The sequence below is a fragment of the Octodon degus genome, unplaced genomic scaffold (genome assembly GCF_000260255.1).
Source record: "Octodon degus isolate 3935 unplaced genomic scaffold, OctDeg1.0 scaffold00004, whole genome shotgun sequence".
NCBI classification, from domain to species: domain Eukaryota; kingdom Metazoa; phylum Chordata; class Mammalia; order Rodentia; family Octodontidae; genus Octodon; species Octodon degus.
Genome location: NW_004524580.1, coordinates 30,594,058 through 30,610,432, shown reverse-complemented (window position 1 = coordinate 30,610,432; position 16,375 = coordinate 30,594,058). Strand labels below are relative to the sequence as shown.

Here is a 16,375-nt window from a genome sequence, read left to right as displayed (position 1 = left end):
CTTTGCCTGGGCAATAGATTTACTACCACCTTGGACTCTGGTAATAGGTGCCTTAGGGTCTTTCCTAAAGGTCATTAAAAAAGGAACAATGTGGCACATTTATTGCCCCTTCGTTTCCCTATAACTCCTGGAATTTGCAAAGAAAATGGATATTTCTCCAGGAATTATTGCCCTGCTCTTCGGCTGGCTCCCCTCCTCAGCAATACAGACCATTCTCCAGATTGAAGTACGCGTTCATCACTTCAGGAAATTGCTCCTACCAGTGGAACGCAGCTGATGACAATTAAGACTCACTGAAATTTCAGTTTTCTTTGATTGTAACACAAAAACTAGGACATAAATTAAAACTCAATTATCCTTTAAGGATAATTGGGGTTATAAAACCAAGAGTGTTGGTGTGCCCATATCACAGGACGCCAGTGTCTGCTGGAATGTATGTTCTGTCCCCAAAGTGGCCTTTCAGATGGAATGGTTCTGGAGAAGGGAATTAGCCCCTAGAGCATTCCAAACCCACCAACAGGGTCCAAAGATGAGTTGCAAGTTTCTAGGACATCTTGGGACAGTCACGAATGCTAAGACTGCAATGGAAGAAGGGGAGAGACAAGGTGCCTGCACCCCTGTGAAGGTGCTTGGTGACATGGTGACAGAGCAGCAGACTCAACCCCAGACCCTAGCCATGCCTGACTCCCCTTCCCCAGTCACCTAGCCTCTTCTTCATCTGGGTGAGATCTGGTTCCACATAATCCATCCATCATCAAAGTCTGGAGGAGGAGGCTGGACTTCATTTTCTTATAAAGGGCTTGACGCTGCAAAAGCTATGGAGGGGAAGATTTTGGGTAAACTGAGTCATAAATCAAGTGTGGGAGGAATGCTTATCAAAGGATGCCTTGGATAATTTTTTTTTTTCAGTACCAGAAATCGAACTCAGGAACTCACATGCCAGGCAGATGCTTGTGCATACTGAGCTGTCTTCCCAGCTCTCCTTAGATAATTTTTAAATCCAGGGACCCCCCCATACATCTGCTGATCACCACAGGGCCACCTCTTGATGACGTAGTTTGTGTCTGGGTCAGATCCTAGCCACTGAAACTTCCCATCCGTGGCCCCCAAATCCTGTCATATTTCAATCCTTCCTCTCCTAGCCCAGATTTTCAAAGAGGCTCTCCTTCCCTGCTTTGTCAGAGGAGTTGTTGCTCCTTCGCTTGGTGCCCTAACATATTTTTAAAAGCCGTGACCCCACCATGTGATAGTGACGTTTGCTGGGCTGTCTCTGCATCCGCTTCCTTCCTCTGTATGTTCTACTGATGTGTGTGGCCTCGTACATAGTAGGAGCTGCTAAAATGATGCTGGGTGTCCTGCCTGACACAACTTCGGATTTCCATTTCTTATTTCTGAAAGATCAACCCTGCTAATGATCCACTCACCATACAGAAGAGTTAGCCAAAACCAGCCCCTTTCAAAACCAAACATCTCTTCCCTTGAGGGCATCCACCTTTATAAACACATCTCTGGCCACAAGACAACACAAAGAGCCAGACTAGGGTTTCCTACGGACCTTGGCTTTCAGTGGACAAATTAGTGTTATCTAATCCTCCGGGAGTCCCAAGTGAGTCCCGAGACGAGGCCTGCACTGTCCCTGGGAAGCCCCACCCAGGAGACAACCAGGAAAGCCCTAGGTCTGACCTGGGCTTTTGCAACCTTATTTCATAGTCCACTTTCCTATCTCCTGCCTCACCAAACCACAGAAAAATAGGTACACAGAGTATCAACAGAAGATCAGGACCCGCTTCTCCACAGCAGAGGCAAATATACATTATAACTAGCAGCACAGCTGGCTTGGACCACGCCGCCGCCGGCCACTCACCCAGCTCAGGGATTTGGATGACATCATAACCCTTGAGAGGGTACTGCTAGCCAGCTGGTGTTATTTAGAATATAAAAACAAAATTGTGGAAAGAAAACACACACACACACACACACACACACACACAAGCACACGCATACTTAAGCACACGGGTTCAAGTTATGCAAAAATATCCAGGCATCAGAAGAGACTGTCCCTTGTCCCTTGGGACTCTTCCTGGCTGGGAAGGTGACAAGCAGCATAGTGGGTGAGTGAAGAAAAAGATCACATTTTTCAGTTTGTTTTACAGCTCAGCATATCCTGTGCCTCACTGCTGGGGCAAGGCGTGAGATGGTGTCCTAAAGTGAGCCAGGGCAGTGTGGCTGCCCCCGTCTGTAGGTTTCAGGAAATGAGATCACTACCCTGGCTTGGCAACTAGGACAAGGGGTCATCCACGTGCTGTCTTCCCACCTAACTGACCCAATTTATGCCAGTCATTTCGGGGTTAAAATTGTAGGACTCCCTGGGAATGTTCTTTTTATCCGTTCTCCTTTTCTAAAAAGAAAAAAAAATACATTGGTTCCAAAATATAAAATTGCTCCCCTACCCCTGGTCCCTGCTCCTTTAATACTGGTAAGGTGTTCGAGCAGACGTGTGTCTTCATGCCTGGTAGAAAGTTATCAGCAAACATCCTTATTTTCTACGGCAGCAGAAGCATTTTAATGTCTGTTCACCCTGTCACTAACACACATTCTTTTAAGGGGGAAAAAAAAATGCTTCTGTGCTCCAGTTTTAAAATGCAAAGGTATGATGTTATTTGTCACCATGCCCAAAAAAGTCCTTACTCGATAACTTTGCCAGAAGAGGGAGAGAGAGAGAAGGCAAATGTTCCCCCAGCTGTTTCCTGTCTACAGTGTCTGTGTTTTGTAGATAAATGTGAGGATTTTCTCTAAATCCCTCTTCTGTTTGCTAAATCTCACTGTCACTGCTAAATTCAGAGCAGATAGAGCCTGCGCAATGGCATAAGTCCTCAAAATTGAAATGTGACATTGCTCTCAACATCTTCCATCTCTCTGGATTTCTTTTTGCCTCAGTGTCGCTGCTAACCAATTCATTTTCAGACTTTTTACTTCAGAAGCAATGGGAAAAATCAGCAGTCTTCCAACTCAATTATTTAAGTGCTGCTTTTGTGACTTCTTGAAGGTAATATTTCTTACTCTTTGAAGTCATTGGGGGATTTTGTGTGCGCTGGATACTGTGTGCTGCCTTAGAACTGCTATTCACTTGAGCATTCGCATTGTTTCGGGACTAGTTTATTTCTAAATTGCTGAACGTGCGGTTCTGTGGGATCTGACAGAATAGCTCCGGGAAACGGATGCATTTGCAGAGATAGCTGTAGGAGTAGAAACTATTGTAAGGCACTTAGGCTAAGCCCTGAGCACTTCTGCAGGGTCCGGTGGCGTCACTGTGGAAGCCTCTCTTAAATCCTGTCTGTGGATGAGGGTTGTCAAGCAGGGATAGGAACTTGGAGATTTTTTCTCTTTTGCAGGTGCACGTTTTCTTTGTAAGATCTTGCTTTGTGTGTGTGTGTGTGTGTGTGTGTGTGTGTGTGTGTGTGTAACTTGCCAGAATTTTATTTACAAGGTATACCACAAACAGTTGCATTGTAAATGATAGTAAAGCTTTTCAATGTGATCTTTCGAGCTAAGAACTCAGAACTCTCTGCACTTCTGCCCAGAAAGTCAAAGTTACAGTGAAGTTTGATTTGCTCTTCTGCAAAGCAAAAGAGCTCCTTGACAATTCCTGCCGACCGTGCATATGCATGAGCTTTAAACAAATGTATACTGTAGGTGGGAGGCAGAAACTTTCTAGCACCTGCCTATCCAAGTTTTTTTTCTTTTGAAGACTTTCCTGGTCAAAATTTGGACGTGGGTTTTCGTAAAGCTCTGATGATTTTATACTCGAGGCTGTCAAGTCTTTAGGTAAATTTGGCGGCTGCGCCCCGTGCACTGATTTCTCGTTCCTGATCCCTGGCCCCAGTTCAAGTTTCCACCCTCAGCAAAATTATATCCTTCAAGGCTTTTGTTTTCCTCTTTTTTTTTTCAATTTGCAAGCACTTTTAAGCCGCTGTCCCTGGCTCCGGAGGCGATTGCGGGAGGGCTCAATTCATAAAAGGTCCCCGCAGCACTCAGGGCAGCGTTCATTTGCTGCCCGCAAATACTTCACCGCCAGGACTTGTCTTGGTCAAGTAAGTGGCTCGCGAGTTGAGGACATCCCGTGTCAGACAGCTGATTCTGCCGTCCTTGCGACGCCGGCTCACCCCAGCCACCTTGCTCCGACAGAAGTAAAGCCAGCGAGCGGCTCTGCTGTGGGTCCGGCAGCTGGGGCAGCTGCCACCCTGCTCACGAGATCAAGGAGGCTGTGGAATGTTATCTCCGCGTTGCTTACGAGTTTGGAAAATTGTCTCCAAATGAACTTTCCCTGCTGTGTGTGCTGAGCTAGCAACGCGGGGCTAACCTTTCCCTGTACTCGCAGTGGGAAGTGCCTGCAAGCCTGTGGACTCGCGAACGTTACGGGGGTAGGAAGGTGTCCTGCTCCGAGGCAAAGTCCACAGTCTGACTGCCGCAGTCTGAGTCCCCAGGTACCTGCCCACGGTGGAGCCGGGAGGGGAACGCCTGGCTTCCACCCTTGTGGGCAGCTACCGCGGGCTCCCAGTGGGAACTGGGGAGCCGGCTGGGGAGGGGTGGGATCAGACCCCAGCTGGGCAATGTGTTCATTGTTTGAATGGACAAAAGGCAGTTTACTCAGGCTCTCGGCATACCTGCCTCGGCGACCACATGTAACTAGATGCTCCCTCAAACCCCACCCACCACGCTGCACATGTTTTTAAGTCTTCAGTTTTCTATTCACATCAGCCTCATAACACCCACCCAGCCCTGCTGTAAAAGACCTGGAACAAACAAATATGAATGCACCTACAGTGAGTATTTTCTTACAACTCCTGCCCTCGAATTTCACTGGGTTGTACTGCTTGGAGCCCAGACATCTGGAATCAATTGATATTCCATTTATTTCAGATAGAAAGAGAAGTCTTTGGAAAATGTGGATTTGTGAATGATGTTTGAGGAGGAGTTCTGCGTTTTCTTTTTCCCTTCTCTCCCCGGTTCTTCCTTCTTTCCTCTCTGTCATTATCTTTCTTTTCTCTCTACTCGTCTCTCATGTGGTTGGCAAAATAAAAGGCCAAGGAAATCATGAACATATGGGGCCACTTGTTTCAAACTTTTGGCTCCTAAGCAAGTTCGTTGTTGTTTCTGTCGGGGGAACATAATGTGATAAATTCTCTCCTGCTCTGTGGGTGTGCTGGACTGTTCTCGGAGCGAAAGCAAAAAGCACTAGAGGTTCTATCTTGTCCTAGAACTATAAGTGCTGATATTTCTCTGACAGTATAATTTGGCGGAAAAAGAAAGAACAAGAAAAATCTATCTTAAGGGTTTTAGATGTTAGAAAAGATTTATATACATGTTGTGGGACTTCAGAGTGTTATTCCGAAGATAACTATTAAAAATATAGTTCCGATATCTATGGAGGTTCTAAGCCCGCTAAAGTTTAAAGTTGGGTGATTGTTCCCCCGAATTTCATAAAAATGGAAAAAGTGAAGGCATCTACCAAGCAGGTGCTTGGCTTTCAGTGTCATTGGAAATGCAATAAAAAAGGAAGAGATGGAGAAAAGGGTTTAGTGGAGTCCAATACATTCTAGAACTGGCCCACTGCCAGAGTGGGCAAATTTGTTCTGAAGGTCAATTCTGGGTTTGCGCTTTTGTGAAAGGCCAAGAAAACCAGTTGGGTTTGCTTTGTTGAGGCTTCCATTGGAAACTGGAAGGTAAAGTCCTTACTAGCTTCTCTGTCTCCCAAAAATGACAACTCAGTGACACCTTGTTGTTCACATTCCCAGTGGCTTTGGCTTCGTGGGGGTAGAGCGTTTCTAGGTAGAGATCCTACTAAGAAAATGGAATGAATGCTCACTTGGCCTTTTACTTCTTCTTCTATTTTATGTCCATTATTTAGGATGATTTGCAAGTAGAGGGTGCTTTTTATCTTCAGTTGTTTTACAAGCATTGACTAAATATTTACTTTGTGTTAACAAGAATCAGGGGTTTAGGGGTTTCCCTTCAATTGCTGGGGTGAAGTTCTGGCCACAAAAATGGAGATTTTAATTAAAATGATGGTGCACACTTTGCCACTGATGGCTGAGCTGTTTAGCTGAGGGTTCATGGTACACAAGGAGGGTGGTCAGCAAATAAATGCCTGGGTCTGGTTTTCTACAAGTAATGGGGTTGACAGGATCTGCCCCTACTGCAAGGTTCAAAAGCAGCCTCTCTGTAAAATTATAGCTTCCAGCATCACCCAGTGACCTTGAAATAGGGCCCCGTAGCTCACCTCCTGTCGGTGGCTCTTTCCTGCGCTGAGCGTGGACACAGCTGAGCCGTGAAGCTACTCACCCCGGGACCCGTCCCTGAAGGAACCACATCTTGGCGCCACAAGCAGCAATATGGAAAAACTTAATGTAATGGTCACCTTAGCACTTTCCTATTTCTTAGGGGAGGGCGGAGATCTGAGCCAGCCACAGGAATCCTGCTTTTGGCAGGGCGGCCACTTGGCCAGGGCTCCCTAAGTCGTGCCAACCAGGGGTCCCTGGACAGCTTTTGCTATAAAATGGATACAGTGATACATAAATCCCTCCAACAGATGAGGTCAGAATGCCTGTGACCAAAAAGAAAAAAAAGGGGAAAAAAAAGACTTGGTAGGTTTTAAGCCCAGTGCCCTGCGCGTGGAAGAGCCTCTCTGCACGTGCTGATTTTCTCTTGGCCTGGAAGGAAGGGGCCTTCGCAGGCAGACAGAGTAGCATTTACTTCATGCTGGATGCCCTACTGGATAGCTCTTTGGCATGCTGAGCACTGTGAGCTAAGGGGAATGGGAAGAGCCCAGAGGCCAAGTCTCTCTGACCTTCTCCTGCCCTCCTTTCTCCTCTGCGTCCTCCCCCAAGGCAGGTCATAGCAACTAGAAATGCTCAATGTTGAAGTTAGCCTTAGAAACCCAAAAATAGGACTGTGATCTTTCCTGCTTTTCCGTGGAAGAGCTGGCCATAAAGAAGTTCTACAACCCACCTCGCTGAAGAGCTGCAGGTCCTAGCAGACCTTGCTGGGATTGGGGGGATGTCCAGGATGCCACACAGAGGGCCAAGGCAGACTGGGACTGGCTGAGCCCACCAGCTCCCACGATAGCCTCCCAGCACTGGTTGATCCTTCTTCTGACCAATATTATTTCTACCTGGCTGTTCGGGCCTCACTGGAGCACAGTATCAGAGGCAGGGAGTGTTCCCTGGGTTCGAGAGCCTCCTTTCTGAAGCCTCTCCTGTCCTACAAGGCTGATGAGACAAATCCACCCTGCCTTGCTCTTGTTGATCTGCTCTGCTCTGCTTGGCCAGAGCCTACACTAGGTTAGGGGTGTCATCACACCCTCCTGCCCCGCCTCCTCCTGCACAGGAGCCAGATGCACCCTAAATCCTCATCCTTTTCCTCTTTGTGTTTCTACTTGAGGTTGTGGTAACTGCTATCACTCAGATAGGAAATCTCTCTCTCTCTCTCTCTCTCTCTCTCTCTCTCTCTCTCTAAAAAAACTCTAATGATATGTACTATTTTACAAGTCCTTTTCTGACCACAATATTTTCTTAATCAGCAGCCAAGGAATGCTGTTCTGCTTAATTTAATATCATGGTCAATAATTAATACATATGCTACCTATAGATGGCCAGTTTTTAGAGCACTTAAATTAACAAAATACACTTGGCTGCAAATCTGCACTGGGCATGACTGAACCTTTGGTCATTCAAAAGCTCTACCAGGATCTCCGAGTAGTGTGAAATCCTACCATCCTAGTGGTACCTTTCATTTGGGTGGCATTGCCTGGCTCTCACCCAGTTGTAATGGGAACCCAAAAGCAAGGGGTGGGGGAGGGCCTGACCGAGAGGCCAGCACCAACGTGGGCAACCATGGTTGACTGTGGCCAAGATGTGCCTTATCAACCCCACACATGTTGCTGCCCCTCTGTGCCAGGTCCTGCTGAAGAAAGACAGGTCCCCGGGGGCTAAGGGGTATCCTCAATGTGCAGGGGCCAGGGAGGCAAGCTGACCCTCATCTGCTTCTTCTGCAGGGAAAGATGCGTGCTATGTCCTCTTCGCATCTCTTCTACCTGGCCCTCTGCTTGCTCGCCTTCACCAGCTCGGCCACAGCGGGACCAGAGACACTGTGCGGCGCTGAGCTGGTTGACGCCCTCCAGTTTGTGTGTGGAGACAGGGGCTTTTACTTCAGTAAGTAGCCCTCCCCCTCTGTATGGTCTGGGGTCCGTAATGCATGCTTCTGTGGCTCTTCTGTCACAGGAGCCATCCTCAGACTCTGAGATCCTCATCTTTGAGTCAGCACCATGTTGCACCTGGGCCTTGGCAGGTTGGACAGATTTAGGGTGGAATTTCCTCCTTTAAATTTGCCTTCACTTCCTGTGGAGGGGACAACATGACCCAGGACACTGAGGATTTTGTTTTCTAGACCTATGAGCGTGCATGTAGACCAGGATGGTTCTCATAGCTCAGACACGAATGACAAGGACTCTCCACTCCTGAGGCTTGGGGAAAGAATTAAGGGCACATTCTAGATGCTTCATGCAACATGAAGTCACCAGGAACAGACAGAGGTAACTTTTGCTCTAAGATAGATTCACAAATAAACAGACAGGTTTTCTCCAAACCTGAATTGTGACATCATTGCCAACATGCCCTCTGTGCAAACTGACCTTGGTTCTTCTTGTCCTTGCTTTGCTCTGAAGGAGCTCTTCTGGGGGACTTTCCAGTGGTGTCTCCATCTGGAGAGATGTCTGACAAGCGCAGAGTCACTTGTCTCATAAATTGCTCCCAGACAGTCAGAAAGTCGGAAGTCAACAACAGTAGACAGCTGTGTATGGCAACCACTGCAAACAGGAAATGCAAACAAGTCAGTAGTACCTGAGGGACACGACCAGTGTGCGCCACAAGACAGGCAGAGATTCAAAGCCAGATGCTCTCTCTATGTAACTGTTTAGAACCCCAGAGGACTCCAGGAATCAGAGCATGAGTCATTCTCCAAGGTTCATGTCACTCAAGTGCAGACAGCTTACCTGTTAGCTGCTAGTCCCAAACAGCTCCCAGGATGCCTCATGCCCTTGAAGTTTCTCTCATCTTCTTCTCCAAAGTCAGCCTCTCTCTAGGCAGATAGTGTGTGTGTGTCTATGTCTGGGTCTGTGTGTGTGTGTGTGTGTGTGTGTGTGTGTGTGTGTGTGTGTGTGTGTGTGCTATTGTAAGACTCAAGCAAGGGCATTCTGCCAGTCTGCAACTGAGTAGGAAAGATGGGAAGGAGGAAGTTTGTAAGGAGACAGTTCTGTTCTTACCATTTATTCAGCCAAAAAGAAAAAAAAAAGACAGTAACAGAGAACCCAGAAGTACTTTCTACTGTTAGTATGGGCAAATCCCCACTCTGTATTTCTGGCCTGAGGTTTGATCGAATTCATGTATTCTTCGGTAGTGAGCAGTTCCATCCAGTTCTCTGTGGCAGTGTTTGAAGGGGTTCGTGAGTGGGGCTTTCCCAGTGCCAGACTTGCTTTTTCTTTGCAGCACCCTAAAAAAAGTGAGCAGGGGATATCAACACACCCCCAACAATAGGCTGTCATTATTCTACAATTTGCTGCTGCTGATTCATAGATTTTTAAAAATGAGGGCCAGCGAGATAGCTCAGTGGACTAAGTGCCTGCTCAGACAAGAAAAGGAGCTGGGGTTTGATTCCTGGCACAATGTGTAGCACCAGCCATGCTCCTGAGCGCACCGAGCCAGCCACAGAGAGTGGGCGTGATGGCGCACACCTGGAATCCCAGCGCTGGGAGGCTGAAAACAGGAGGGTCACTAGGAGTCTGAGCTGCAAAGTGAGGACCTGTACCACATACATTTTTTTAAATGACTGTTATTCTGACTTATTATATCCACAAGGGCTTTTTTTGCTTTTTTGTGTGCAATTCTTCATCTTCCAGTTCACTGGGTATTACCCAACCTACAAGTACTCTGTTCCATGCCAGGATAAATTGTGATGTTCCACAAGATGTAGTCCAGGATTTCTATGTACAGACCATGGAAACGGGAGCCTCTATGCCTACAACATTTGTATTCAATGATGAAAAATAAGAATGGAAAAAAGGATTTGATCCTAAGTAACAGTATGACACTCTCTATGTTCCCATGACATTTATGAGTATAATGGAAACCAATTGCCAGTCCCGAAAATAGTCCAGTTGTACTGTCACTACAGTGATCAAATTTTAGGAAATATTTTTAAATTATGTTTTAATGATTTAAAAGGAGAAAGTCATATCTATCTAGCAACTCTCAAGTGCGACTTGGGATGGAAATGGTTTTGTAGATCACGTGCTATTGTCAATGCTGTTGTTGCGAATGTATGCTGGATGCATTCTGCCCTGCAGAACCCCAGTTGGTCTCTGTCTCATACAGCATCCAACGCATAAGCATGCTATCCTTAGCTAGCATTCTGGCCAACTGGGCAATCATCTTTGCCTTGAAACGTTAGTCCGTTTAACTTGTTTTTCTTTACTTCAAAATACCAGTGGGGTTTCTGCTGTGTGCACGCTACTTTGGTAGGCATGAATGAGATACCTAGAAATGACTTCAAGGGACTCACATGTTGAGGGGAGCAAAACAGAGCAAATAATCATTGTCATGTGTCAACAGAGAACAATAACCTTGGGAGGGCAGATTACGTATCTGAGACTTTTCCTGCTATTTCGTCCCACTTTTGCCATCTCCTTGCCAGCTTCTATCGTCCTTTGAGTAATGCATTTCAGAATGCCCCTGATGCCAAATGACATGCCCACTTACCTCCAAAGCCCAGTGTCTAGTTCAATGCCTGGCTGATATAGTAGTTGATTATTGAATTGACAGGATAGAATCTACTCAAATCTAACAAGATTACTTGTCTGAGCTCTTAGTCTTAAAAACCATTAAGAACTGGGTTGTTGAATAGCTTCAAATTGTCATATCATGTGTATCCACTTATTTGATAAAACTGTTTTCCTACTGAACACAATGTATGGATACCAGCGATGACCTCAAGGCTGTGCAGGAGTCATCCCTATGCTACACTGATGGCCTGTTTTGCTTCGGAGCCAATTTTTCTCACAGACATTAACTGTTGTCAACAAATTTTATGGAGTTTCCTTTTCATCCCCTGAGATTTACTGTGTGTGGAGAAGTCAGTTCTGGGCATTTACAGTCTTTGAAATCCTTTTTGAGGAAGCATTCTTCCCACTCCTATTATCTGTCAGCTGACATTTATTATTTATTATTTCTTGCTTGTATTTCTAAAGTTTTATTGAGACTGTGTCTTTTATTTTTAGCTGCTTCAACTCAGTTGTGGAAGTATGGAGTTTTCTTCATAGCAAAAGGCAGTTTCTGATCTTCGTTTAAACTTCAAACATTTAAAAGAAGATCATCTTCATCTCGTATTCTTTTTGTCAGTGCAGAATATTTAACCAGGAGAGTTTTTATAGTTCTATTAGAATGGTTCTGTATTAAATGTTTTAGTAAGGCTTGTTTTGCATAGACCACCCAAAGTTATGAATAAACTCCGATTTCCTTCAAGGCCAAGTTTCACTGGCATACAGTAGAAACAATCTTCCAAACTATCTGCATTGTGAATGTCTTCCCAGCATATGAGGAAGAGTTCATCTATAATTAAAGTAGCTTCCCCAGACATTTGATGAAATGAAAGATCAAATGAAGAGCTAATTACTGATTCTCCCATCTGCATCATAGAAAAAGAGCCTATCAATCCCCCTTGTGCTCTCATATCCTGGGAGGGCAATGTTGGTGTCATGGAAGGGGAAGAAGCAGCTAGCTCTTACCAACCAGGCTGACAGAGTCCACGTACAGGGCAGCTCATGGTGATCTCGTGAAACACAGCAGTAGTTAAATGAAACAGGCAAGATCATGCTGACCATAGACATCACTTCCAACAGCGGTGGTGATTAACCATCTTCACAGAGTGTTTAAGGGTTTGGGCAATTTTTGTCCTTAGAGATACTCTAAAACTTGATAGGCAACCAAGCATTTCAGATGGTTTCAAGTAAGCACAACCAAGGGGGCGGAGGGAGAGAAAGAGATTTCCTGACATCATTTTTAGCTCCTTTTATAGAGTCTATAAACAGTCCCCTTACATAAACTGTATATGCTTTACCTCTGGCCGTCTGGGAGAAGAAGGAGTAAATCAATTAGAAAAGAAAGTTGGATACCCTTTTGGCCACTTCAGATTTATGGCTTTTGTGGAACATATTCCCAATGCGTGGTTATTAAGAACAGGTCTTAGTAAATGAATGACATTCTTCGTGTGCTAAAACATACTATTTTTTAAAGAGTTTAAGTGAAACTTTGCAATTAACTTTCATTGTTATTGATTGCACAAACCTCCTAGATTTAGGTTATTATTATTAACCCAACCTACTTGCTTTGGATGTATAGTCCTCAGAAAACTGCTTCCAGACCTGTCATTCATTAGTCCCTGACTTTGGCAGGCATTTAAAGTTTCTAGTCTGAAATGTCCTTGTCTGTAAAACAAAGGGATTTTGTGAAGGTAAATGACCTAACTTTAGCAGACCTGCAGTCTATGTTGTAATGAGCAAGGATTTGGTGCTAGTCAAGAAAAGGGATCCTCGGATTCAAATAACAATGACTTGGCCCCCTTTCTCTTCTGTATATAGTTTCTATTGATCTCCAAAGACAGGAGACTCTACCCACTGAACAAAAAAGAAGCCAGCTTCTTCATTTTGTTCGAATTGAACACTAACATCTCAAGGATGGAACTGAAACTCACATGGTCAAGTACCCTTAAGTGACTTACAAAAGGAGCAGACAGCTAGGAAAGCACACCACCATCTTTCTTGGCTGAGGAGGATGACCTAATAGTTTCACTGATACATTTTCTTACCTTGTTGGCTATGAGGACAAATGTATAGGTGCTCTTTAGGTGAGACAGGAGACAGTTAAGAATTATAGGAGACCCGCCCTGGGTGTGCCGTGCCAGCCCCACCCCAGGTGCACTAAGCCAGCCATCAAGACCAAGCGTGGTGGCGCATGTCTGTAATCTCAGCACTGGGGAGGCTTGAACAGGAGGATCATTATGAGTCTGAGCTGTATTAAGACCCTGTACCAAATACATAAAATTAAAAAAAAATTACAGGAGACAAAGAAGTATCCACAGGCTTCTAAGATGCACCAAATGCCTTTTCCCAGCCTGTGGGTACTGTCTTTCCAACGAAATCAGAGAACTTACAATTTGGAGACTCCAAAGATTCACTCATCTACCAGCAACACTGTTGTAGACTGAGCTGGACTTGAGCCGCGCCATTTGTGTTCTTTGGCCTGGCACTCCTCAGACTGATAGGCAGACATTTGTATGACTGTTGGTCAAAGTTAGGAGTTCAGTCACCATCTGTGGAAAAGCTATTCTCTTTGAACCTAATTGGTACATGTGGAGTTTGACCTTATAACCTTGGCTTCATTAGTACCACAGAACTAATCGGTGACAGAAATCAGTAAAGAAAAGCACCGGGTTTTCATATTGACCCCAAATGCTTAGTGCAATTCTTTAAATATACTCAGGATGGCCAGTCTGTATGAGTCAGAAAATGAAGATTTCTGTGGCATACTAGAAAATAACTCTCACTTTCATGGCATGTGTATGCTCTTGAAGGCCCTCTTCTCTGGCATGGAAAGTTGGAAACAAGAGAGTAAAGAGTTCAAGACCAAGAGCGTGGTCTTTATTGCCGAGTGTCCAGGCCTTGAACCCAGGCCACATAATCTACTTGGTGGGTGTTCTCGAGCAACTTACTGAGCTTCCTTATGCCTCAGTTTCCTCATCTGTAAAATGGCACCTGCCTTTTAGTAAATTGCTGCTAGGATTAAATGAGTTCATGGTTTAGAAAATGTTAACTCAGAGTACTGTCTGATGCATAGTGAGCCCTGCACACACATGTTAGCTATTACACTTATTATTGTCTTCTGGAATCACTTGCAGAATCTGTTGCAAAGGCTGCAAATATCTGAAGAGTCCAATTAATTATACAATCATTTTGTCTCCCTGGGGCATCTGATAAAAACTATCACTGGTGGTCATAATTATGTAAGAAATATCAGTACTAGTAACAGGAAGAAGGTCTTGTGTTTGTCTCGTACACTGATGCGTTCAAAATCCAATGGCACTGGCTTTCTCACAGACTCTATACCCCAGTCTTGATGGGCAAAGGTGATTTTCACAGGGTAAATGAGAATTCAGAGACATAGAAATTATGTGACTTACTTTGATAGATTGATCCAGACACAAAGCCAAGGTCCCTTGACTCCCAGAAGGAGTTAATTTGGTCCTTTGCATTGTTTAGAAGCCTAACGTCTTGTAGCAGAGGGAGGTACTTCCAAAATCCCAGTCTTCTTCTGAGGGATAAGGAACAGGATTTTAAGGTAACAGAGTTGATTTTGAACATTGCCTTGAAATCAGCCATGGCAGAGCTATCCATGGACTGATGCTACCTGTTACCTGCTAGGAAAGCTAAGGCAGTACTAAGAGTTTCATCAGGGATTCAAGGCTGCAGCTGGCCAGCAACCTTCCCAGGAAGCTAATCTGAGAAGACCCAGCAGCTTACCTGTGAGTTCTAGGGTCTACAGTACAGTCCGTGGAGCCTCGCTCCGCTAAACTTCAGGTTTTCTTTTCCCTCCCCCAGCAGACTTCCAGCGCTTTATCTCTTGCAGATTTTGGTCTTGTTGGTAAGAACCACTTTGGTCTTGCTCTGCAAGGAGCCACAGTGGACGGGCTCTTCAGCTGGATCCAAACTCTCCCCAGGGTTTCTACAGAAGTGAGGGGAAATGGAAGTGGTTAGGGGCACCATGATCTAGGCAGGGGACCAGGCATGAGGAGACTTCTAAAACCTAAATAGAAAAGTCTCCATGTGAATAGCCAGCAGTTTGGGATGCAAGATTTCAATCTATACAATGCCATTTGACACCCTATTTGAAGATCATAGGTATTGAAATGTTCCATGTGTTAGTGGCTGCTAAGGTAGACATTTTGATCCCAAGGGAGATTTGGGTGTTCCGAAAGGGCAATAGGCTTCCGAGTACCTTGTCCTAAAACCTTGAGCCAGGCCAGCACTCCTTGGGGCCTCCTCAGAAGCCCATCTCACCTCCCTGGCAGGCTTCCTTCAGAGCCTCACTGAGAACAGGTACAAGGCCTCCCCCAAAGGAGTCCTCACTGTGCTCAGTAACAGGCTGCAAATGCTTTGTCCTTTGATGTAGCCAGACGTCTCTGACAACCATGGTGGCAAAAAATCATTTTTGCACTGAGCTGCTGCCCTGGCAAAATTCCATCCTACACCTCTCCACGAAACAGCAACAAGCTCTCACACCCCGAGGACTTACTTTTGGTGGCCTGGAAAGTTCAAACCCCTTATTAGCTGTGAGACTAAGGGGATGACAACACGGCATTTTGTTTGTCTTTATCTATATGTGAGATCATGTTTAAAATATAGCAAAGAGCTGTTCGTGACATGCAATTCTAACTGCATTAAATTCTACGCCTATTTAATGCGATGTTTAGTCTCACATTGGCTAAAGCCACATAAAGAAGCGCTTGGCAAGCTCTAGGTTTCCATTCTTGGCATAGCTGCCCCTCTTACTTTTTCACTGAACCTTAAATACCAAGAAAAACCCTTTACTTCTCTCCATCTGGCACACTGCTTTGTGTAATTCACCAGAACCTCTGCACGTGGCCCTCTGCGTTTGTCCCAAGGTAATTAATGGCTTTGCAATATTTGATCAGCAGAAGCACAGATACAAAGAGAAGTTGGGAAACTAGCAGAGACCACACAATTTTTTAAATTAAAACCTTTTGCTTTAAATGCTCAGACGTTCTGCAGCAATAAGAGCTTCGATTTAGAAAAGAAAATCAAGCTAGATCCCCTGGAAGACTATTGACCTGATTATTGATTAAGTATAAGTATACATCTCTCTACCTCCCTCTCAAAACTACCTGATTGTTGAATTTGGAAAGAAATAAAATTGCTATAAGTGTGGTGGCCCTTGAAAAATATCTTGTCAAGCACTAAAGCTGGAACCCAGAGAAATTGAGTATCTGAGGTCACACAGCAATTTGTAGCAGAAGTAGAAGGAGATACCGTTGACTCTGTTTCCTGATTCCAACGCATTTTTCCTTCCTTTAGCAGCAATTAGCCATGCCCATGTGAAGGTATCTAGTAGATTAAAATGACTAGGAAAGACCTCCAACCACATTCATCAAAATAAACATAGATCTTGGTAGATCTTTCATTCCAATAAACTCACCAGAGACATAACACTTTGGTTCTGTGGCTGTAGAAGTTTGCTCAAACTAAAAATGA

At 45.0% G+C, this 16,375-nt stretch overlaps 1 protein-coding gene across 5 annotated transcripts in view; it reads left to right on the top strand.

Moving 5' to 3' along the window:
* The first annotated feature begins 2,023 nt into the window (after positions 1–2,023).
* Positions 2,024–16,375, top strand: part of Igf1 (insulin like growth factor 1) — an 84,217-nt gene continuing 69,865 nt past the window's right edge. Inside the window, exons 1-2 of one of the 5 annotated variants that reach the window (XM_023716921.1) lie at positions 2,024–2,111; positions 8,054–8,210. In XM_023716921.1, the coding sequence (XP_023572689.1) occupies positions 8,060–8,210 (151 nt within the window). In that variant the 5' untranslated portion in view covers positions 2,024–2,111; positions 8,054–8,059. The other 4 variants (XM_023716928.1, XM_004623847.2, XM_023716923.1 and 1 more) reach the window with 4 other exon arrangements.